Below are 23610 nucleotides of genomic sequence, written 5' to 3'. Positions count from 1 at the left end.
GGTCCCATGGTCCCCTTAGCCTTAAACCCTCACTAAAAAAGGAAGAAGAAGAAAAATGGTTAGAAGTGTGAGGTGTCCAGGGTAGGTATGTTTTAAAAAATGGTTTGGATTAGAATTAAGGGAAACTGTGTTGTTTGATCATTGGCGTCTCCAGGAGGGTAAATTTAGAGCATTTCCATCTTAAGTTCTTTGCTTATTTACCACTAGTTTATTTTTATTAAATGTAATACTTTAAAGGACTTTAAAACTATTTCATGTTCATAAAAGAGATGAATTATTTCTATGTAATTGTTTCCACATTTCTGAAACTGGACTTTGTCAAATATGCTAAAAGCAAAGTATTATAAAGTTGGATTACTTGCTATAGTTGCTAAAGGAATTCAGTTTTTCAGCTGTCTGGGGCTATGCTAGCTTGGAGGGCTTTGGGCAAATGATGGTATGTGTGATATGCCTTCTGGCATTTGTATGATACTGTATGTTTTTGCGTGGTATTTGGTATTTTTAGAGGCCTTCTAGCATGTATTTTCCGATTTATGTGCCACAGTTGCCTGCTTGTGGTGAATAGAGACCCCAAGAAGTTACGGTGATTTGCCAAAGATCATATGGCCGTTCAGTTGCTGGAAAGCAAGAACCTCCTGGTCCAATGCATTTTCTTTCTTATTTACCCTGTGCTTTACTGCCCCCAACTGTTCACACTGAGTATTCGTGGGTGCTGCTGACTGACCTCAAGACATGCAAAGGAGAAAGTGATGGCATGGAAAGGCAGCAGCACTAGAACATAGCAGTGCCGTTAGCATCTTCTCTGATTGCCAGAGATGTTGGGAGCAAGTGGATAAGAATGGTCTTTCAGGCTAAGGATTTGATGCATTGATGTAAGCTAAGACTTATCTCTCTGAACTGTTTGAATATATATTTTTTAAAATGGTGAGAAAAGAGAGAGAGAGAGGGAGAAAGAGAAGAGAAGAGAGAATGAGAATGAACAAGCTGTGTTCATTCAAGAATAAAATATCTAGTTTTTGTGTTTCCATTTATATTCACTACATAGTGGCCTTGAGCAAGTAATTTAAAATTGGATAATTATAAGCTTTCTTTTCTATAAAGTTGGGTTAATATTGATATTGAAATAGTTACTGAGTTGAGTGAAAGTCAGTTGAGGGTAATGTATGTGACAGTAGATAGTAAGCTGCAAAGTTCTTAAATTGGCATCCTGGAAACGTTCTTCAGACTCCTGTTCCTCACCTCATGGGCAAATACAGACAACAGGATACAGCACCAGAAGTTGGGCAGAAGTTTGTTCTGAGGGTTTCTGAGCCTCAGCAGGGATCTAAGCAGAATGGTTCTTTGTATTAGAAAACGGTTTAAGTCAGGCTGCAGGCACTATTTCTGTCTGCGGCCCATGTGGGAATTCTTTCAAGTTTCTTGCCTGAAAAACCAGTTACTCATTATTCTTCCTGCGGGAATTCACTTACTCTGATTAGGTTGGAGGGTCAAAGAAGTGAATGAATATTTCTAGTCTACTCCTAATGGAAGCTGAGCAGGTGAGGAAACATATAATAGCTCAGTGATCTCAGAGCATGCTTCTCTGGGGCTCAGTTTCCCCAACGGTAAATGAGGGATACTACTCTCTCTGTCGTGGAAGACATAAAATACTCACAGTGCTTTCGAACTGGATCCTAAGTATTATCTGAGACTCCCTCTCCCTCCTCCCTTGGCTTCTTCTTTTTTATTGTAAACTGCCAGATCATACTTTCAATAACTGAGTCATGGGTTTTCTGTTGTAACTCTTTACTGTTGTACTATGGTTGATTCAAGTCATCCACATAAAACTTACTTGACAAAAAGACTAGGGGCTAGATTTCGCCTACGGACTCTGGCTTTCAGACCCTTGTTTAGACTAAGTTGCCAATATTTGTATTTTTTCCCTATCATGCAAAATACTGATAGTACTTTTTGCTTGTTTGGGGGGGGGGGTGTCCTATCCAGAGGTGCTCGGGGCCCAGTCCTGGCTCTGTACTCAGAAATCACTCTTGGGGCTCCTTGGAGGACCATACGCAGTGCCAAGGATCAGAGCAGGCGCTACCACAGGCTAGGCAAGTGCCTTTGCCCTTGTACTATCTCAGGCCTATAGTATTTCTGTTCAGCGTGGAAGCGGTTTAAGTTAAGCATTGATGAATAAATAAGGACAAAATGTGTGAAACAGGTACTATTTTCTAATCTACAGAAATAGACTTTTAAAAGTTCTGTTAACACTTCCCTATCATTTTTATTGCTTACACTAGGTGCTATGGCATCATTTTTTCCACTGGATATACTTTAACTATGTGAAGACTTGTTAGAAATATTGTTTTGTTGTAAATGGCAAGAAAAAGGTATTTTTGAAGAAAAAGTCTATGGGACATTGCCCTCTTTTTGGTTGCTGGAAATAAAGCGCAGTGTCCTACACCTCTTGCACTTTTGGAAACGTGTCTTCGTGAGCAGATCTTTAGGGAGAATGATGTGCAGTCAATTCCAAACCTGACTTCCAAAAATCCTGGTTTGGGGAACAGGGCTCCAAAAAGCCATTATAATTCATTTTTTCTTTTTTTCTTTTTTTTTGGGGGGGTGTGCCACACCTGGGGATGCTTAGTACTTACTCCTGCCTCTGTGATCAGAGATCTCTCCTGGTAGTGCTTGGAGTGCTATAGTGGGGTGCCAGGGATCAAACCTGGACCGGCTGTGTGCAAGCAGAGTGCCCAGCCTGCTGTACTATCTCTCCTGCCCCTACTAATTCATTTCTTTTAGTAATAAGAACTATTGTAGTAACTTACCAGTGTGACGAGCTAAGCCAAAGAGCTCAAGTGGCACAGGGGTTACTCCTGGCTCTGCACTCAGGGATCACTCCTGACAGTGCTCGGGGGGCCATGTGGGATACTGGTGATCTAACCTGAGTTGCTTGTGTGCAAGGCAGACACCCTGCCTGCTATAATTGTTCTGGCCCCCTGGACTCCTCTTGAAAGAAAAGAGCTCACTGTTGTGTTTTTTTTTTTTTTAATAGATTTAGTTATTTTGCTTTTTGTGTTACACCCAGTGATGCAAAGGGTTACTCTTGGCTCTGCACTCAAGAATTACTCCTGATGGTGCTTGGGGACCATATGGGATGCCAGGGATTGAACCCCAGGTCAGCCGCATGCATTGCAAACGGCAGACTCCCTACCCGCTGTACTGTCGCACCACTGTTTTTTTCAAGTAGTTGTTGAAATTGCTAAGGTCTCTTTCTTTCCTCAGGAAGGATTGAGTAAGTGAATATTATAGTGACAGCTGGCTTGTCCAATATTGTGTGACCTTATTACATTTTCTCACTTCTCTGTAGATTCTACCATCTTCCTAGAAATAAATTGCCTCATTCTCCAACTTAGCTGTTAGAATTTTTCAAACTTTGCAAATCCAACCTTGTGAGGTTGCATTTGTTTGTTCTTATTTTCTTCGTAAATTCAGGCGGATTTCTTTTATCTTTCTCTGTAATTTTCTTTTTGGTTTTGGGCCACAGCTGGCTGTGTCCAGGCTTTCTTGGCTTTGTGCTCAAAGATCACTTTTGGTGGTGCTCAGAGAACCATATGCCGTCCTTGGGATTGAACTGGAGATTGGCTGTATGCTGGACAAGCACTTAACCCCCTTACTATCTCTCCAGTCCATTAGAAAGATTTTTATTCGGCCCATATCAAAGGTTTTGAGTGATTCACACTATGTTCATTGTCTTGAGTACCTTCTAAGGAGCCGTTAATAGTGCTGGGGAAATAGTGCAGAGGATAGGGTGCATGCCTTGCATTGCCTGACCCGGGTTCAACCCCCAGCACCCCATGACCTCTTGAGCATCACCAGATGATCACTGGGGACGGTGTTGGTGGTCTCCTGCACCCCCAGGCTGGAACTTTAACACACCACCTGGCATTGAACTGTTGGCTTGCTAGTGGGGTAGAGACACCAGGAGTGGCCTCTGACCCGCTGAGCACCGCTTGGGAATCCCACCTCTCCAGTAAGCTATTAATAATAAAAAGAACTAAGCTTATTTAGATTATTTTTGTTTCTTCTTATAATATCTAAGTATGTTGTAAAGGCCATCTTTATATGGTAATAAATGAAAATATCACAGGAGCTAAATTTAAAGGACCTTAGTTTATTATTTGGGATTTAAGGTTTTTATCTAGTTATTCCAACAGTGATTCTTAGGCACGTTTCACTTTAATTCCCAGTGGAAAGTTCAAGATCTTATTGCTTCCTGGTACATGGAGTTCCTGTTGATGTATAGTATAGAGCTGCTTATAGGCCTCCGGCACCAGAAATTGGCACCAAACCTTTCCCATTACATCATCACCCACTAATGTCATTACAGCAGACTGAAATCTGCTTTGAAGATTGTATTCTTGTTTTCCTTCCATTCCTTTCCTCTTAGTTCCTGCAGAAAAAAATAAAGAAAATCAGATATCTCTCAAACACATCCAGTGCCAGTGTTTTAAAATGGACCAAACATCCTCCTAATCTAGATTTATCAGACAAATGGGTGACCTGGTTGCATCCACTTGGAGCCTGGAAAGGAGCGTGGTCTTTTCTTGTTTTATTGATTGATTTATTTATTTACTCATTTGTATTTTAGGATCCTGTTTTGGTCTTCTTATACCTGGCCTTGGTGCTTTTCTTTCAGTCCTTCTGGGTTGACTTCCAAAGCTCTCGGCCAGCATCCCGTCACTAGCACATTGACCCTTCTCAAATAATTTCCCAGAATAGAAATTCTTAGGACATCACTATGTTTCTTATTCTTTGTGTTTAATTAAATTGTTTCTTGCATCTCAGTATTTGCCAGATAAGCATTTAAACCACCTGGTGTTTTTGCTTTCCGCCATACATCTTGTAAGACATTACAGTATTACCTACTGTTAGTCCTTACTCATCTCTTCTCCCTCCGTCACAAAGCAGATAATGAAGCCCTCTTCTTGTCTCCTAAATTTTAATTCTGTATAGTTTCTCAGCCTGTGTCCTATAAGCATGTTCAGATGAGAGAAATGGGAGGTGGCTTCAGTTCAGAGACAGTTTGTCGTCTGCACAGTTACTGGCCTGAGCTGTAGTGCTTTGGTGTCCTTTGAGAGTTGATGGCATCATCGTCATCAGTGTTGACCTGATGGAAGAAATGAAGCCAAAATGGCTGTCACAAGAGAATAAGCTTGACTCTTACTTTTTTAAGACTACGATATTAATTACGGGAGATGCTTAATCTCTTTGCTATAGGTTAGTGGTGTGGAGTGTGAGAAGCCATACAGAACTTGAAAAAAAGGTTGGTGAGAATAACATTGAAAATTAAGGACTAGACCAGGGCAACAAAGTGCCCCACCTGTAAATTTAAGCCCTTTCACTTTAGAATTTTAGTTTGGATTTCTGGCAGTTTTAGGTTTTCTAGTTGGAGCTCCCTGACAGTCTCTGTGTTATCAGCTGGATAGACCTCTCTTCCATATGTTTTTGTTAAATCTATGTTTAAAATCTTCTTCAGTATAATTCTGTATCTTCTCAAATAAAAAAATCAAATGAGTAAAACTATCTATAAGGAAAGAAAGAAATAACTAGACAGAAAGCGTGACTTTATTTCTGATGTGTCTCCTGTATGTGTTTCCTTTCAGTTGTCAGAATGTCTACAGAAGGAGGATTTGGTGGTACTAGCAGCAGTGATGCCCAGCAAAGTTTACAGTCCTTCTGGCCTCGTGTCATGGAAGAAATCCGGAATTTAACAGTGGTAAGAAAAAAATGAGATAACAGGAGATTAATACCTAAGGATAGTAGAGATAAGGGACAGAAGGATCGCTCCATGGCTTGGAAGCTGGTCTCAAGTGCTGGGGGAAAAGGCAGTTGGTGTAGAGAAGGGACCACTAAATAAATGATGGTTGGAGGACTGGCTTGGGATGGGAGATGCGTGCTGAAAGTAGACTATGGACCAAACATGATGGCCGCTTAGTACCTGTATTGCAAACCATAACACCCAAAAGAAGAGAGAAAGAGGGAATGTGCCTGCCACAGAGGCGGGGTCGGGGGAGGGGATGGGATGGGGGTGGCGGGAGAGATCCTGGGAACATTGGTGGTGGATAAAGGGCACTGGTGGAGAGATGGGTACTCGGACATTGTATGACTGAAATGTAATCACGAAAGTTTGTAAGTCTCTAACTATCTCACGGTGATTCATTGAAATAAATTAATTTTTTAAAAAAAGAAGAAGTGAGAAGCTGCTTAAGAGTGTAAAGCTGGGCCTGAGCGAGAGTACCGGAGGTGAGGCACTTGCCTTGCCTGTGTCTGTGGCGGCCCCAACTCTGGTTTGATCCATGAGCACATATGGTCACCTGAGCACTGCTGGGTGTGGTCCCATTACCCAAGCCCACCCCCACTGCACCCCAGTGAAGCATTTTGAGATGAATATCCAATATTTAAATTAAAATATTTCTAATCTGAAGCACATTTACAAAGGAATTCCTGACTTTTGGGTGGAAACAATGTTATCTTATGTCAGGAAACCGCCTTAACCGCCTTTTCTATCTCAGAGGTTTTCCTTAGGTATGTGACACAGTGACTGCTTTGGCTTGAAGGTAGTTTAACATGAGACATACCATTTAGAGAATGCAGAAAAACAGCCCCCACCTTCCTTTAATAGCTGTTATTTGTTCCTTAGGCTGACTTTATGGCCCTGCCAAATTTCTAAAACCTATTGGACAGTTTATTCAACCAAAATAATCCTTTGTGAAATGATAGTCTTTTCAGGAGTTGAAAAGGATCCTCGGGGCCGGGGAGATGGCTCAGAGGGCTAGTGCATGCTCTGCCTGGGAAGATCCGGTCCGGTCCCCAGCATTGTGGTCCCTGGGGGTGTACACCAACAAAACAAAAACAGGCAGCGTTATCAACAGGTTCGGCCAGAGAATGTATTGTGGTGAGGTGAGGTGCCTTGTGCATTGCAGGCTATTCTCATTCCTGACCTGTCCTCACTAGATACCTGAGGCACTTTTCTTCCAGTTGTGACAGCCAGAATGTCTTCAGACATGGCAGCTGTCCCCAGGGGGTCAGATTCATTTCCTGTTGTCAACCACTGATGCAGAAGAACACTGTCTAACCCTGGCCCTTGAGGAACTTACAGTCTAGTAATTACAACCAGAATCATTTATTCAGTGAGTGTTTATCAAATATTCATTGAGTCAGATACAGTGATGGGTCTGAAGCAGAGGAAGGAGTGCCGTGGGAGCAGAAGACACAGTGCCTCCATAGAAGTTAGGAGGACTGATAAAGCGGACATTTTTTTTTTATTGGGTCTTATAAAATGAGTGAGATGGGAAGGATGCGAGAGCGAGTCTCAGAGAGAAGGACATTTATAGCATAAGCAGGCCCAGAGGAGTGCATCATGTGTTTAGAGCAGAGGGTCTCAAACGCATGTGGCTTCCTGCCCCCTTTTCAGACCCCCCCCTCAAAAAAAAAAAGACCCAGTCAGTGCACCTGAAGCTCCTGCTCCCATCCCCCATCATCCCAGCACCCCCTAGAGATCAGTATGGCCCACTTTGGGAAGATAATAGGGGAACAACCGGGTAGCTGGAGGTTACGCAGTGAGTCTTGTAAGGACCAAGAGTAGGAGTAGAGTGTATAATACTAGCAGGAGGTGAGACAGTTTAGAATTAGAATATTTTCTGAGTGTAGGTTATGTCCTTGAAAAATGTTTCATTTTGGTGTCATTTTAGCAAATATTGAAGGGATTGTTTGTGACATCCTGCTCCACAGATAATGAGTGTTCTGGCAGAGAAGATGTGGATTCCACCCTAATGTAGCACTAATGTTGCAATTTCTTAGAGTTAGTGGTTTTAACCTCTGCCATGCAAGATCATTTTATTAATTCACTCTGCAAAGACTAATACAGCGCTGTGGCCGTGCTTGGTTTCTGGCCCAGTAAGGAGCCCAGCGGATGAGATCATTGTACACGAAGAGCATGTACCTCTGTGGAGAGAGGCTCTGTTAAACAGGTGATGGATTAATGGAACAAACAAAATATCAGATGCCCACTGACTTCAAGGGAAAGCATTCATATTCTGGATTTACCTCTGGGTAATGTAATTTACATCTGGAGCGTTCTCAGTTGTTGAACTTGTCTCAGAATGGCTTGTGTTCAAGGTAGATTTCCACTAGGATGGCATCATTACTTCCACAGTCTGAAGGTGGTAGTTAATTATACTGTCTCAGATATAAAAGAAAAGGGAGGAAAAAACATTGTCAGTCAAAGGTAGGATTGCGTGTGTGTGTGTATGTGTATGTGTGTGAGTGTGTGTGTGTGTGTGTGTGTGTGTGTGTGTGTGTGTGTGTGTGTGTGTGTGTGTTATCTGCAGGGCGGGAATCAAACCCACCAATGTAAGCCTCACGTATGCAAGGCATATATTTTATTGCTGAGCCCCATCCCCAGCCCACGGGGGGCTATTTTTATAGGGATAAGTTGAGCAGGTTTTGGTGCTGGGGTCAGTGTGGTACAGGATCCTCCCGAGTTGCATCCTGCTGTGTGGCACTAGGCCAGGTGCAGTATGCTTATGTCCAGCCAGAGTGTGGAAACACAAATCCAGTTCTAGACAGGTAACTGGATAAAGTCTAGAGTTTCAGGTTCAGCACTTAGTTTTTCTGTATTTTGTTGAACTTTTCCTTTTTTTTTAAATTGTGTTTTAAAGAAAAAAAGAGATGCATAAAAAATTTACTATCTTAACCATTTAAAAATGTTTCAATAGTGTTCAATATATTCACATTGGTATAAAACAAATCTCTAGGACATCTTCATTTTGCAGAACTAAAATTCTGTACCCATTTAACAACTTCCTCTTCTCTAGCCCCTGGTAACTTCTATTCTACTTTCTGTTTGTATGAATTTGACCACTCTTAAGTACCTCATGCAAGTGGAATCTTACAGTGTTTGTCTTTCTGTGGCGGGCTATTTCACATAGCGTAATGCTTTCAAGGTTCCTTCTTGTTGTAGCATGTTACAGGATTTCTTCCTTTTATGGCTGAATTATAGTATATACATGCACGTATATACCACATTTTGTTTATCCAGTCATCTGTCAGTGGGCTAGTGAGTTGCTATACTTCTTGCTATACTGCATGATGCTATGGTGAATGTAGGTATGTCTGTCTCCTCTTTTTGAGGCTCTAACCTTTAATTTTATTCTACTGGAGTCAGTTTTTCAATTTGATTGCCAACACATCAGGGTGTGGCATTGACCAACTTAGTAACTAGGCAGCTGGTCCAGTAGAGGTTAAAAGTGGGTTACTTTGAGGGATTAAGGATTAGTTGTCTTTTTGTTGTTGTTTTGGGACCATACCTTGTGGTGTTCCGGGGACCATATGCAATGCCAGGGATAGAACCTGGCAAGGCAAGTGTCTTAGCAGCTGTACTACTTCTCAGGTTAGTTCAAGTTTTGTGAGTGAAGAGTATTGAGAGAAGGCAGAAAATTGTCGTTGTCTTTAATCATTTTAACCATTCTCCTACAGGTGACTTACTGAAAAGTCGCCTATGTACCCTGGAAAGGATGTCTAAATTTCTGTTGTGATAGCTCTTATGTCATGCTCAGGACAGTGTTGAGCAGATACTATGCACACGCAAAAAAATATCTTAATGAACCAGATTTTATACTTCAGATTTGATATAAAGCAGCATCAATGAGAAGCTTGGGTGAGGATGTAATCTAGAAAAGCTGGAGTGTTTTTTTTCTCCCTCCTAAAATTTTTATTTTCTTAAAAATCCATGTTTCAGATAGTCCTAATTAAAACTTAGGAGAATGTTCATGAAGTGTTGTAGTATAAGGTTTCCCAAAGATTGGGCCATTTGGGTCTGAGTTCTGTAAAAGCAGATTTCCTTGTTTGGGGTGCAGTGGGTGTGTTTGGATCAGACCAGGTGCTGCAGCTCAAACCAGGTTGACTGCATGCCAGGCAGGCACTTGTGGCCCCCTGTGCTCCTTTGGGCGCTCACTCGCTCCGCCTGGACAGGCTCTGTAATTATTCATCAGTTTAGCTGGTCAGCTGAGATGGAAATTTGTTAAAAGTCTTATGAAAATGATAGGATAGTAGGATAGTTGCTTCTGCTCGACAGAGCTCTGGGACCAATAATCAGCAGACTTACTGGCATTAACTCCTACCCCCGGTGCTCTGCCCTCTTTAAAATTAGGGAAGATAAAGCTAACTTTGTCTTTTAGGTTGCAGGTGGGAAGACAAGAGTGCTGAATCTTGAAAAGAAAACCAAACCCATAGCTAACTTATTCTCTACATCCCATTCAGCCTTCAATTAGCTGTAATTTAGTGTGTAATCATTTTTTTTAATTGCAGATTCTGTCTTTTCATTTTTCAGTGTCTCAAGATTGTATGATGACATTTTTTAACGTTACAAAACGAGGTCTGGGATGTTGGCACCCTTCCTTTATAGGATATAGGGGGGCAGCAGGGGAGATGGAGGAGTAGAGGGAGAAATCCTCGTTTCTTCTGCGTTCGTAAGTGATGTTATTGGCAGGTCCAGCTAGATGTCACTTTAGATAGCAAGGCTTTAAAGAACTGGTCCTTAGCCCTCCCTGGAGATCTACTCTACTCACCAGGGAAGTTTTCACAAAAATGGGATGCCAGGACTCTAGCCCTAGAGTTAATGAGTCAGTTATTCTAGGCTAGAGTCTGGGCACCTGGGTCTCCAGAAGCTCCCCCAGTGATTCTAATATGAGAGGGTCAAGACTCTGACTCCGTCACAGCACCTGACTGGGTAAGCCTAGATAAGATTTTTTTTTTTTTTTTTTTGGTTTTTGGGTCACACCTGGCGATGCACAGGGGCTACTCCTGGCTCTGCACTCAGGAATTACTCCTGGCGGTGCTCAGGGGACCATAAGGGATGCTGGGATTTGAACCCGGGTCGGCCGCGTGCAAGGCAAACGCCCTACCCGCTATGCTTAGATAAGATATTTTGGTATTCGAAATTCCAGATATTCCTTGGCGCAGCCAGAGACCCGTTGACTTTTCTGCTCTTAATACTCATTGAGTAAATTTTGAACTTTTGGAAAATTGGCAGTTTCAAACAGTAGCAAGTTTGTTCGTTTGTTTTCTGCTTTGGGGCTGTGCCCTGTTGTGATCAGGGCCTGTTCCTGGCTCTGTCTGTGGGGGTCGCTCCTGGCCGTCAGATGACAGCCTTTGTACCGTCGTTCTTTGGTTGTGGTCAGGAGCACCGGAGTGTTCTCAGGGAGAATCTGCTCTTCTGCCGTGCTGGTGCCCCTCCCACTCCCGAGATTAGGAAGAAAAGGGCAGTTGTGTTACTTGCTCTTTGGCAACAGAAGTTGAATGTTACATCAGTTGTACAGTTGCCTGTGACAAGGGAAGCATTGAAGTGAATGCCAGTTCAGGGGACCTTGCCCTACTGATGAAGGGCTCCCCCCTTCCGCCCCAATAACCCTTATCATGAACCTTAATGTGGGTCAAGAACCCTTGGAGGAGATCACAGAGAGCCAGGCTGCTGTCAGATATATCTGAAGAGCCACTTTTCACATACTTTCCCGTGAGATCTCAAGGTTTAGGGGGTCATCAAAAAGTTTTCTCACAAAACAGTTGGCTGGGATGAGATCTAGAACAGAGTTGTTTTGCAATGTTCTGCCTCAGGTTATACCTCGTTTTTGTTTTGGGGCCACACCCAGCAGTGCTCAGGGAAATTTATTCCTGGCTCTGCACTTAGGAATCACTCACTTCTGGTGGCGCTTAGGGGACCGTAGGGGACTCCAGGGATCAAATCCAGATTGGTCAAATGCCCCACCTGCTAGAGCGTTGCTCCGACTCCACCATTTTACACTTCTGTGTGATGTGAATGAGGTCATCTCTGTATCCTTGACACTGTCTTGTTGCTTTTTGTGAAAAGGTGTTCATGAGTAATTCCTGAGTTCAGAGCCAGGAGGAACCCCTGCACATGACTGGGTTTTTGGTGACCCAAAAGGGGGAAGTTTTTTTTTTTTTTTTTTTTTTTTTAATTTTAAAAGTAAAAAGTGTTTCAGTGGGTACAGCAGGTAGGGTGCCCTCAAACCAAAATAAATAAAAAGAAATCTCATGAAATTGTAAATGTGGGTTTTCTTGTTTGTTTTGGTTTTTGTTTCCCTGTTAAGGACGGAGGTCTGTTTGTCAGCGTTCGCCGTGAAGGAACTGTCTTGCGGGAGCCCTGTGGTTGCGTGCACCGTGTGTGAGGACAGTCGGGGAAGCTCAGTCTGGGGCCCACTCTGCTGTGTGCAGTCCCTGGGAAGCCTACCAAAGGAGTTAGGATCTCTGAGGGGCCATTCTGGCAGTTTCCTTTAGAGTTACCATTTTGTGCGATATGCCACACAAGAAGGAAGACCAGTGATTGAGTTCTGTGGTTAAATGTTCTTAAATTCCTTTCGGGAATTCCCATTTCTGCTGCTACAGGAATGTGCTTGGGTAATACAGCTAGAACTCTCACAGGCTTTTTTTTTAAAATACACTTTTTCTTCCCTCTGTTCAAGTATCTTGATACTCTTCCAAAAGGCAGGTCTAGACACACTTAGATGTAAGCCCCTTGGTGGGACGTTTGCCAGCTGCTGTCACTCATGCCAACACCCTCCCTCCCCCCAGTGCCAGCTGGTCATCCCCCTTAAGTCCCGTGGATTTTCACATTCCCATTCTGGTAAAGGATAGGGGACTTAAATGTTTTTGTGTTGATTTTATTAATTCACAATTTAATAATAAGCTGCTCAAAGGTAAAAATAGGTCTGAATCCTTTACATTGTGGTAGGTATCATGCATTTGCTATTAGTGGAGGTGCCCGGATAGTAAGTTAAAGAGAAGCAAAAATAAGTATAGAAGGGCTGCAATCTGCTACTTACTTTTGGTGAAATTCTGATAAACCTGATTTCTAAACCTCTTTCACTTTATGGTTAGTTTTAGAAGAGATTTCATGAAAAATGTTGAAAGCTAATTTAGAAAAGGAAAAGTTAAAAAAAAAATGGTGTTGTGAATTTGTAGAGGTTAAATGGTAATAGCCAAGTAGTTTGTTGGGTTTGTGTCCATGTTTTGGTGTATACTTGTTCTTTTTGTGTAATCAAAAAATGGATTCAAGAAGACATCTGCGATCTTTGACAAATAGTTGAAGATTTTTTTAAAAAAAATCACTTTGAGAGGGTTTTGGGCTACACTTGGTCTTTCCCTGGGTCTGCCTAGGAATCACTCCTGGCGATGACTGGGACCATGGTGGTATCGGGGACTGAGCCAGAGTCAGTCTTGTGCCAGGCAAGCTCCTAAACTGTAGCTCCTGTATATCTCTCAGGCCCCATATAGTTGAGGTTTTCCTGCTGGTCTTGGAAAAGCAAACTCATGATGCATGTTCATTGCACCCACTCTCAAATATTAACGACTCCTTCCATAATATGATTATGCAACCCAGGTGAGCTATATTGGGGTGGGTGAGTCGCATTTCAGACCACTTTAGATTAAAATTTTTTTTTCTTTTTGGGTCACACCCAGCAGTGTACAGGGGTTACTCCTGGCTCATGCACTCAGGAATTACTCCTGGTGGTACTCAGGGAACCATATGGGCTGCTGGGAATCGAACCCGGGTCGCCCATGTACAAGGCACATGGCCTTACCTGCTGTGCTATCGCTCCAGCCCCTAGACTAAATCATTTGACACCTTGTTCCCATAGAAGTTTTGCTGATTTTAGCTAATCTGTCCTTTGTACCTTTCTTTCTGAAACCCGAAATTGATTTTTATTTCTAGAATTGCATCCATCATTGGGCATGTGTTTATATACCAGTAGTTAGCAAAAATAAAACAAGAAAGGGCTTAAATCACAAATAATTGAGTAGTACTAGTCAAAAACCCTCTCCTAAATTTTAGCCACAGTGAAGTTTTGTTTTAAAATGGGCCAACGTTGTTCTCTAAAGAGCAGCTGATAATCCTCCCCACCACCTTTTCCCCCAGCCCCCACCCCAAAGCAGAGTTTGGAGGCAAGGCCTTGGCAGCAGGGGAAGGATAGGAGGGATCTGCTCCCTTATTTCTGTGGCCGGTTAGTGCGAAGGGCAGAGGGGTTCTGAAGAGAGTGGCGGGTCAGGGTTGTCCTGGTGATGAGGGGCTGCTGCACTTGCACGTGTCCTACAGTCCCTGAAGAGAAGGGCCTGGCCCCGAGCCGGGCTCTCCTTATCTGCACGGTACAGGCTGGCAAACTTTCTTGCACTGGGTGGGCGTTGCTCGTGGTGGACGGCTGTATTGATTGGCAAAGAATCTGATTTTGTGCTCTGGTTTACTTGGTGTGGAGACAGTCAGAAGCAGCCCAGGTTTATCCAGAAACCCTGTACTTGTTTGTTCTGGAGCTTGTTATTTTCCTCATTCCATCCGTATACTTCTGTCTCCATTGTCTTTTGTGAAATGAGGGACCAAGTTAATCAGGGTTTTCTGCTGCCTGTGTTGGGCTCTTGGTTGTCCCCACCAACCACTTACACATCTCTTATTCATTGCAGAAAGATTTCCGAGTACAGGAACTCCCACTGGCTCGTATTAAGAAGATTATGAAACTGGACGAAGATGTAAAGGTGAATCGCATTCATGTTTGTTACTCATATTAAAGCTAAGGGATAAGTTATTGTTTATTTCAGTAATGTTCAATGTCTAAACAAAAGCAAGATGGTATTATTGTCTGTTGCTTTGAAAGTTTTTTTAAAAACCTAATATTTATTAAGTGACCTGAAACTGAAGTTCATTATTCTATGAGACTTCTCTGAAAATTAGGGCTATTGTATTTTCCAGATGTTAAAAAGATGCTGAGTATTTGCTTTTCAAACCACCCAAGTCTTTTGTGTGTGTGTGTGTGGCGGTGGTGGTTGGCGGGGGGGGGGGGGGGGGGGGGAACTAGGGATTGAGCCCTGAGCTTTACTTGTACAAGGATTGCACTCTACACTGAGCCACAGCCTGTCTTCTCTACTCCCCAGTCTTTATAAATACACAGAATCAAGTCAATTAGGACAGTGCCATCTTCTTAACATCCTAAGACAACCTCTGATTTATTGTGCTCTAAGAAATGTATAATATTGATGTTGCACCTGTTCTGAGTTTTCAACCTCCAAGTTACTTTACGTGAATTTGACTCACAAGAGGGATTACCTAGGGATGGCCATTTCTCTGTTCTTTGGGGTTCACCTCCAAGTATGAATATAAAATAAAAGGAACAACTGTCTTTCCTTATCACTGAGAAGTCCCTTAAATTTGTATAGAAAACTGTTTTCAGAATCTTCCCCTTTATTAGCTTCTATGTTTCTCATAGTACAGATAACACGAGAATTATTCGGTCCATTTTGAAGAATCAGAAATAGAAACAAAGAGAAGTTTAATGACTCCCCCAGAGCAGGAGAACCACGAACTCAGCCCTCATCTGATGCCGCAATTCCAGAGTTCTTTCCAGAGCTCTTTCCTGCATAAGCCACCTCCCACCAGATTCTGTGCCCTGTTTGAGTAAGAACCTGAACTCTGAAATATTCATGGCAAGGCAGCCTCCATTACTCGAGCACTTAAATAGAACCCAAGAGGATGGGAAACCTAAGATTTTACATAAATCCACTGGCTTTCAAACTCATTGCCTTTCTCCGTATTGCTTCTCCTGGGATTGGAGCCTAAACTCTGCCACTTACTGCTCCTTTGCCTCTGCCAAATCTTACTTCACAGCTTCCAAACCCATTCCTTGGGAAGGCTATTAGAGTCAGAAAGTGTGTAGTAGGTGGTAGATAAGGATTCTTCTTCCTCCTTTCTTAGACCTCCTACCAACTCTTCCCTAACTCATGAATTTGTTTTACCTTGGAATCTCTGGAGGCTACTCACTTCTCATTTTCCAGTCTTTGCCCCACAGTCCTATAGCAGGACATGGGGCCATCGTAGACATACTAGTTCGGCTTGATGGTGATTGATGGGGAGTGATGGTGGCTGACAGGGAGCGATGATGATTGACAGGGAGCTCCTCCCTCTGTTGCAGATGATCAGTGCAGAAGCTCCTGTGCTGTTTGCCAAGGCAGCCCAGATATTTATCACAGAGTTGACTCTCCGAGCCTGGATCCACACAGAGGATAACAAACGGCGCACTCTGCAGGTAATATTGTAGACTGACATTGGGGTAATTGGCCATGCAGCTGCCTTTGTTTAGTTTTAGACATTATCTCCCATATCGATATGTGTAATTGGTAGCTCTCTTTTGGGGCTATACATTATAGCCATGGTAGACTTTTCCCATCAAATATAAAGAAGCACCGTAAGGAAATGACAAAATGTTCAAATACATCAGAATCTAAGAAGTATAGTTTATAAAACTGAGCTTACCATGGTGGGGAATTGGGAACCAGTGGAGTGGGGGGCATCAGGGGGACTTAGGGAGGCAAGGGACTGAGAAGTGGGTACTCTGGAAGAGGGTGTAGCATTACAACGTGTGCATGAAACCCTGTCATTAGCAGTACTGTAAATCACAGTGGCTAGTACAAAACTTTTTTAAAAAGAAAAAGATTTTCTTCAGTAAAGACTTTTTGGGGGAGGGCCAAAGAGATAGTATGGTGGATAAGAGATAGTATGGTGCCTTGCACGCAGCCAGCCTTGCACGCAGCAGCCATCTCCAGAACACGTGTGGTCCCCTGGGCCCCACCAGGCCCTGAATGCAGAGCCAAAAGTAGCCTTGAGCACCACCAAGTATGGTACTCTCCCCACCAAGAAAAAAAAAATTATATACATTTTTTGCAAGAACTTTAATAGGAGATATAACTGTGGCTCCAGAAAAGGGTAGTAGTGGGGACTTATTAACAGTAAGCATTCAGGGAAGCCTTGGCTCTGAACCGAGGCCTCAGACAGCAAGGAGGGATGCCTCTGAGGCCCCTAGGACTTGGGTATTCTAGACACCATGGCAGCCACGTTCAGAAGCGGTTTCCATTGAGCTTTATCTTGGGACATGCTTGAGGGGTCCTGAGTCCTAGGAAGAGCTGGGGCACTGGTTTTGATGCTCATTTGGGGGTTTCACCAGCTTTCACCAGCACTTACAGCCTTGCAGTCAGCTGCCTTCCCCACCTCCGTATCTCCCTTGGCCACACAGGGAAGTGTTCTTAGAGACTGGGGGAGACAGGTTAGAAGGGTTGGGGGAGAACCTCGTGAGGACACCGGTGGGGCTTGCTTCCGTTTCTCCATCAGTGCTGGCTTGGGCCTAGGCTGTTGGTAGCAGTCTGGCCATGTGGAACCTGACCTGTGCCGGGGATGGCAGTGGGTGTCAGCACAGGCTCAGGCGAGGTGCTCCACCAACAGCATGATCCTGGGGTCAGGGCTGCAGTGCACAGTGATTGTGGAAGGGCTGAGCCTTGGGCCGGTTCCACTGGGGAGCTGCACCTGCGAATACTTGAGCTGGTGCCGTTGGTCATCTCTGTCCAGTGCCCACTCTCCCTGTCTGGGGGTGAGAGAGACTCTGAATGCCATGCCTGGGTCCTCTGCTGGATCCAGTTAGAACTTAATCAGAGGTCATTGCCTTTCTTGCTCAGGGGGCATTTTGGCACATGTGGAGGGACAGAAGGGTCTCTCGTCAGCCCAAGGCCTGCCTTAGCCAGGTGGGGGAGGAGAAGGATGACACTGTGTTGTCCACTTATCTTCTGGGACCTCACCAGGCTTTGCACTTTCAGTACTTCATCATGAACATTAAAGAGGACATTTCCACAAGGAAACTGATGCAGCTCTGCCTACAGCTATAGACCGCAAACTGGGGTCCAACTAGTTGGTTGTACAGGAAGTTGCGGTTGGGGTTGAAGATGGTGGGGTCCCAGTCGATGAAGATAATGCTGCTCTCATCTTGCTGTCTTGAGATACATTTCCCCCAGTGAGCACTGCAGCCGCAGTGTGGCAGGCACCTCAGCCTGATGAGAGCACACATACAAGCTGTGTGGCTAGACAATGCAACCCCTTACAAACACACAATCACGTGTGTAAGCATCACAGCTGGATTTGAAACCCCTTGGTCATGGCAGCAATAGTAAATAAATTAAGTTCTCCTTCCCGCTTTCCCCTTTGTTGACAAAGGGAAGGAGAACTTAATTTATTTATTTATTTTAAGAGAAAGAATAGGCTGGAGAGATGGTATAGACGGGGTTAAGCCATTTTTTTGGTATACAGTTGACCTTGGTTCCATCCTGGGCATCATATATGGTCCCCCAGGCATGGCAGGAGTGATTCCTGAGCACAGTTCAAAATGCAAAAGCAAAAGGAATGTACAACTCAAATATCCATCAGGATGGGAATATAGTAACAAATTGGGAATACATAAGCAAATATCCATCAAGAGGGGAATGTATAAGTTGGATTACTGTTCAACAATAAAGAAAAATTTGATTCACTTGACAGTGTGGAAGGGTCTCAGAAATACTGCTTAAGCAAAAGAGGCTGGAGGGGAAAATTGCATGATAGTGTATGTTATCACCATCTCTGGGGATTAATAGTAAAGTGGTGTTTGCCGGACATTGGTGAGGTGGTGATCAACAAGAAAAGAATCAAGGGCACTTTCAATAATCTTATCCTGGGTAATATTTTTACTTAAAATTCAGTAAAATATTAGCATCAAAAATGCAAAATTAAAATGTTTTTAAAAGTGACTTAAGTATTATTAGCTTTATTGATATAAAATATTTGCTGTGTTTCCAAAATACTAGAGTACATTTGGAGTATGTTTGAGGTGATTCTTCTTTCTTTTTTCCCTTTTCCCTAGATGAGCCGTTTTAGGTAACTTGAGTAGATGACATCATCAAGAATGTGATACTACAGTGGACTGATCTTAAATGAGCCCTGGCAGTCCTAAGCTGTGCCCTGCTTCGGTTGGGAGGGTTTATTATCAAGCTGGTGGTTGGCAAGAAGGATGGACTAGAGTTTTGCATTTCAGTGGCTTGGGGCCATCACAGAGACAAGGGAAGGAAAAAGCAGAAAATTTCCATCTCCTATTATGTCTGATGAGTCACTTTATCTTAAGATGTGCTTTGTAGGGTTGCTAAGGATTTCTGTTAGTAGGTTGACACCTGCCCCCCAAGCATTTACTATGAACTTTTTTTTTCCTTTTTGGGTCACACCCAGCAATGTTCAGGGGTTACTCCTGGCTTTATACTCAGAAATCACTCCTGGCGGTGCTCAGGGTACCATATGGGATGATGGGAATCAAACCCCGGTCGGCCGCGTACAAGGCAAACACCCTACCTGCTGTGCTATTGCTCCAGCCCCATTTATTATGACCATTTTTGAGTATAAGCAAAGTTTATCGTGAATACCTACATTCTTATCTCCTAGATCCTACATTTCACTTGTTCATTCACATATTTCATTCACATATTTGAATGTGAATGAAACAAGTGAAAGTCTTCTGTATTTAATTGTATTTCAAAGTTAACTTTTCCTTGAACATTTCAACATGCATATTGTTCTCTTTTTTTGTTGTTTTTAAAATTAAAAAGTAAAACAAAAAAATGGAAGACAGTAAGAAAAAAATTTAGGTGATATATACAAATCTTGGGCTGGAGCGATAGCACAGTGGGTAGGGCGTTTTTCTCGCACACAGCCGACCTGGGTTCAATTCCTCTGCTCCTCTCGGAGAGCCTGGCAAGCTACTGAGAGTATCTCGCCCACACAGCAGAGCCTGGCAAGCTACCCGTAGGGTATTCGATATGCCAAAAGCAGTAACAAGTCTCACAATGGGGATGTTACTGGTGCCCGCTCGAGCAAATTGATGAGCAATGTAATGACAGTGCTACAGTGATATATGAATCTTAAATATACACAATGCATTGGTTTAAAAAAAAAAAACCTTAAAAACTCATTTAAAAGAATTGTTGCTTTTTTGTTTTGGCTTTTTTTTTTTTTTTGAGGGGGCCATCACACCCAGTGGTGCTCTGGGGTTATTCTGGCTCTGCATTCAGGAATCACTCCTGGCAGTGCCTGGGGGACCTTGTGGGATGCCGGGATCGAGTCTGGGTCGAATCTGCTTTGGCTGCTGCAAGGCAAATGCACCAGCTGCTGTGCTATTGCTCTCGCCCTGTAGTGTCACTCAACCCCATCAAAGCACAGGAAACCCGTTGTCCTACTGGCCCCTCTGTTCTCTGCTCAGCCCTGCCACTAGTGTGTCTTAGAAACTTCAGACTTTCAGTATTCATGTTACATTCGATTAGATGGAAACCATAAAGTAGATTAAAATCTAAGGATTATTCAGCAGTAGAGTGCCTGCGGCAAAAACATGAAGCCAAGAGTTTGATCCCCAGCATCAGACTACATGACACTGTGATCCCTTGCACACCACACCCAGGCACATGTGAGCATACCAGCTGACGTGTGTGGCCCCCCTCCCCCAGTAAGCACCACACTCAACTGTGCACCTCGTGTCACCAGAGTAACAACAAAAAGGGAAAGAGGGAGGGAAAAAATTATAAGGCATGATTTTAACATTGTGATTTCAAATTCCTAAAACTCATAGCATTATGGGAACTAACATAGGTAGACCCAGTGATGAGGAAATGTTGCCAAAAGTTATTAAATTAGGATTTCAGCTGAGATTCAAAATAGGTTATAACTGCAGACTTTAAGAAGGTCATGTGGTTGAACAGTAGCCTAGCATCGCTAGCCCCAGAATAACCAGAACCATGCCAGTTGAATGTTCTGTTTTGTGGGAGGTTGAATAACAACACTTGGAACACGATCATGCCAGAGAGTGGTGGGGGAAGGCTTGGACGTCCAGTCTGCAACATGAACTCTGCCTCTTTCTTATTGCTGTCTCTTCCTCCTGTCTGAGTATTCGAATTTGTGAGAAGTTGGCTCTGTCCTTCTCAGTTGTAGACTCAGTCCTGGATATTCAGTTTGGCTTTGATGTAACTTGTAACTTGGAGAGTGAAGTCGTCATTGTCATAATTATTGTCGTTTTTTTTCCCCCACCCACTCACCCCCGTCCCCATCTCCTCCATCCCAGTCATGCTGATTTTTCACACTGCTTTTCTTTGTTCCAGAGGAATGACATCGCCATGGCAATTACAAAATTTGATCAGTTTGATTTTCTCATCGATATTGTTCCCAGAGATGAGCTGAAACCTCCAAAGCGTCAGGTGAGCAGGGACAGAGGCTGCTGACCGCCACACACTTTACATCCTGGTGTCAAACATGCTCCTTTCTCTTTCTCAGCACAGCCATTGGCTCTCCTTTTGCTTCGCCTTGTCTAGACCAGATTCATCTGTAACATCTTCTGTTTCTCATTCATGGATACTTTTAACTCAGTGCCTCAGAGACGGTATTTCAGTGAACCTATACAAATTAAAAAGGACCATAGTTACAGTGAAATGAAGCTCATTTCAGAGGACCCTTGGGAAGTCATCACAGAGTTCTTAGTCTGGAATGGAGCACAGTCACAGGGAGCTGCAGGTTTCAGGTTTCCAAGACACGCTTTTCTCTGTTCACAGAGGCGTTTGGAGTGAATGGACTTTGGTTTCCTCTTCCATGCTCTCTATCATTTGCTGGCTGCACAGTAGAATCACCTGGTAGGGTTTAAAAATTCCCACTGCCTGGGCTCCACCCCCACCAGCTGAATCAGAGTCTGAGGGGGAGGCCAGAGCATAAGTCCTTTTTAAAGCTCCTTGGATGCTTTTATTGTGCATCTGAGAAGCTGCACCAGATCTGAGAACCACCACTTAAGCCATTCTCTAAGCAATCTTGAGGAAGAATGTGAATATCTGTCTTGCCTCTCTTCTGCCTGCTCCTCTCCAAAGGTCACACCGATTGTTTTTCCAGCACCTTGGGTGTATCAGGCTCTTAATTGCACTCGTAATAGACCCCTGTCCTGTGCAGCTCATCGTTTCAGGCATGCGGCATGCGTGACTCACCCTGTGCAGTAGGACACTCTTGGGAAACGCTGCTGCCTGGCGGGGGCAAGGCTGGGCCTTGTTCTGCTTTATATTGTTCGTGAACTCCTAAGGTGGTTTGGTTCTTTTAAAAAAACAAAACAGATTATTCCAGAGTAAGTTATCCCCAGCTCTGGATCCATAGACTACCCTGTATTCCTTGTATATGATAGAGTTACCCAGTGCCAGTATTCCCCCACACGCTCTCATATTTCGAACCTGTCAGAAAGTGAAAGAGCGGTGGACATTTGTGCCCCCGACCCTGCCTGGGGTCCGGGGGTTAGCAACCCCCGTCACCTTAGTTGATCGGGTGCCTCGCGGCGGCTCTGTCCTTTCTGGGCAGTCTTTGCTACTGTAAACATCCTTGACTGGAAGCTGTAAGGTGCTCAGAGGAGCTTTCAGTCGGATGTTTACAGCGGCAGGCTGCCACGGTCGTCCCCGGCTGTTCCTCGCCTCTGCAGCATTGCAGCTCGGTGCCCGCAGACTCAGTTCTTCCTCCGAGAGTGCAGCCCCTCCCCCGCCCCCGTGAAGTCACTGCTACAAGAACTCAGCCCACCACTCTTCCTCACAGCGAGGGCCGCCACACACCCGCGCTCCTGGTCGGCCTTCCCAAGCCGAGGGTCGAGCTCAGTGACAGTCAGGCCCTGCTCAGGCTCACTGGCGCTGCTCCTGCTTGTTCTCTGCGGGCTGCCGCTGAAGCAGCGGGCTGGGGAGAGGAGTTGCGCCCCCTCTCTTCCTCCACAGTCCTCAGACCTTGACGCTCAGGGTGTCAGCCCGACGCAGACGCCCTCATCCGTCTCCTTTGAACGCGCGTCTCGCTGAAACAGCTCCTTGCCGCCTGGAGTCAGTTCTTCGTAGGTGTTCACCCCATTGATTGGCATCCTGTTTGGGACAGCTGCTGCCTGGCCTGTGAAAGGTTGAGATTGCTAAAAGCTGCCCCGAAATTCTAAGATAGCACTTTTAATCCTCTGTAGACATGAAGTTTTCCCTGGCTCCAAATTGGCTGGCACCTCTTGAAGTCCTCTAAAAGCGCCTACTCTCCAAAACTCACCCTTCTGAAGAGGCAGCAGTGCCTCTCGCCACTGGAGCGAAAGTGCTGCCTTGCAGTCTGGGGCTGGCTGCACAGTGTGGAGTGACAGCCCTGGGGTGTGCGGGTCACTCGCTCACGGGCGAGACCTGTCAGTCTCAACTTCAGCGAAGATGCTAGGACAGGCCCTCAGGCGGGGGCGGGGAACATAGCTAAAGCTGAGCAAGTACCCCATCTCGATCCCCCTAGTCAGATATCATTCGAGAACTTGGGGTGATGATCCACTGAGGGGGAAGGAACTAACCGGAAATACTGGATTGTAGATTCTAAGGCCTGTGACTTCTTGGGAAGTTCTCCTGGTCTTCAGGGAAGCACATTAAGACTATTTGAAAGCAGGAGGTATTTGAGGCCTGACTTCTACCCCAATAATGCTATGAGTTGAAAGTTCCTGCCTGCCCATTGAAATGTCATTTTCTCTTCACCCATTTCTTTAAACCATTCCCTTGCTAGCTTGACCTCCATTGGCAGAACAGAGACTTCATACGCAGAAGCCTTAGACTTGCCTCCTTCCATTCCAGTGGTGGACAACAGTCATGCCTTGTCCTGTCAGCACAAGCCTGGGCACCTCTGCTGGTCCTCACCAGGTCTGAGACACGGTGTAGTCT

The 23610-nt window shown here is 44.3% G+C and overlaps 1 protein-coding gene across 6 annotated transcripts in view; it reads left to right on the top strand.

The window, feature by feature from the left end:
* The window catches only part of NFYC (nuclear transcription factor Y subunit gamma), a 73521-nt gene that overhangs the window by 34949 nt on the left and 14962 nt on the right, over positions 1–23610 (top strand). For all 6 annotated transcript variants that reach the window (XM_055139316.1, XM_055139315.1, XM_004614210.3 and 3 more), the window contains 4 exons: positions 5646–5758; positions 14512–14583; positions 16014–16127; positions 21034–21129. In XM_055139316.1, the coding sequence (XP_054995291.1) occupies positions 5654–5758; positions 14512–14583; positions 16014–16127; positions 21034–21129 (387 nt within the window). In that variant the 5' untranslated portion in view covers positions 5646–5653. The remainder of the gene's footprint in view (positions 1–5645; positions 5759–14511; positions 14584–16013; positions 16128–21033; positions 21130–23610) is intronic.

Source organism: Sorex araneus, chromosome 5 (genome assembly GCF_027595985.1).
Source record: "Sorex araneus isolate mSorAra2 chromosome 5, mSorAra2.pri, whole genome shotgun sequence".
Taxonomy (NCBI): Eukaryota; Metazoa; Chordata; class Mammalia; order Eulipotyphla; family Soricidae; genus Sorex; species Sorex araneus.
This window is presented reverse-complemented; position numbering and strand designations above follow the sequence as displayed.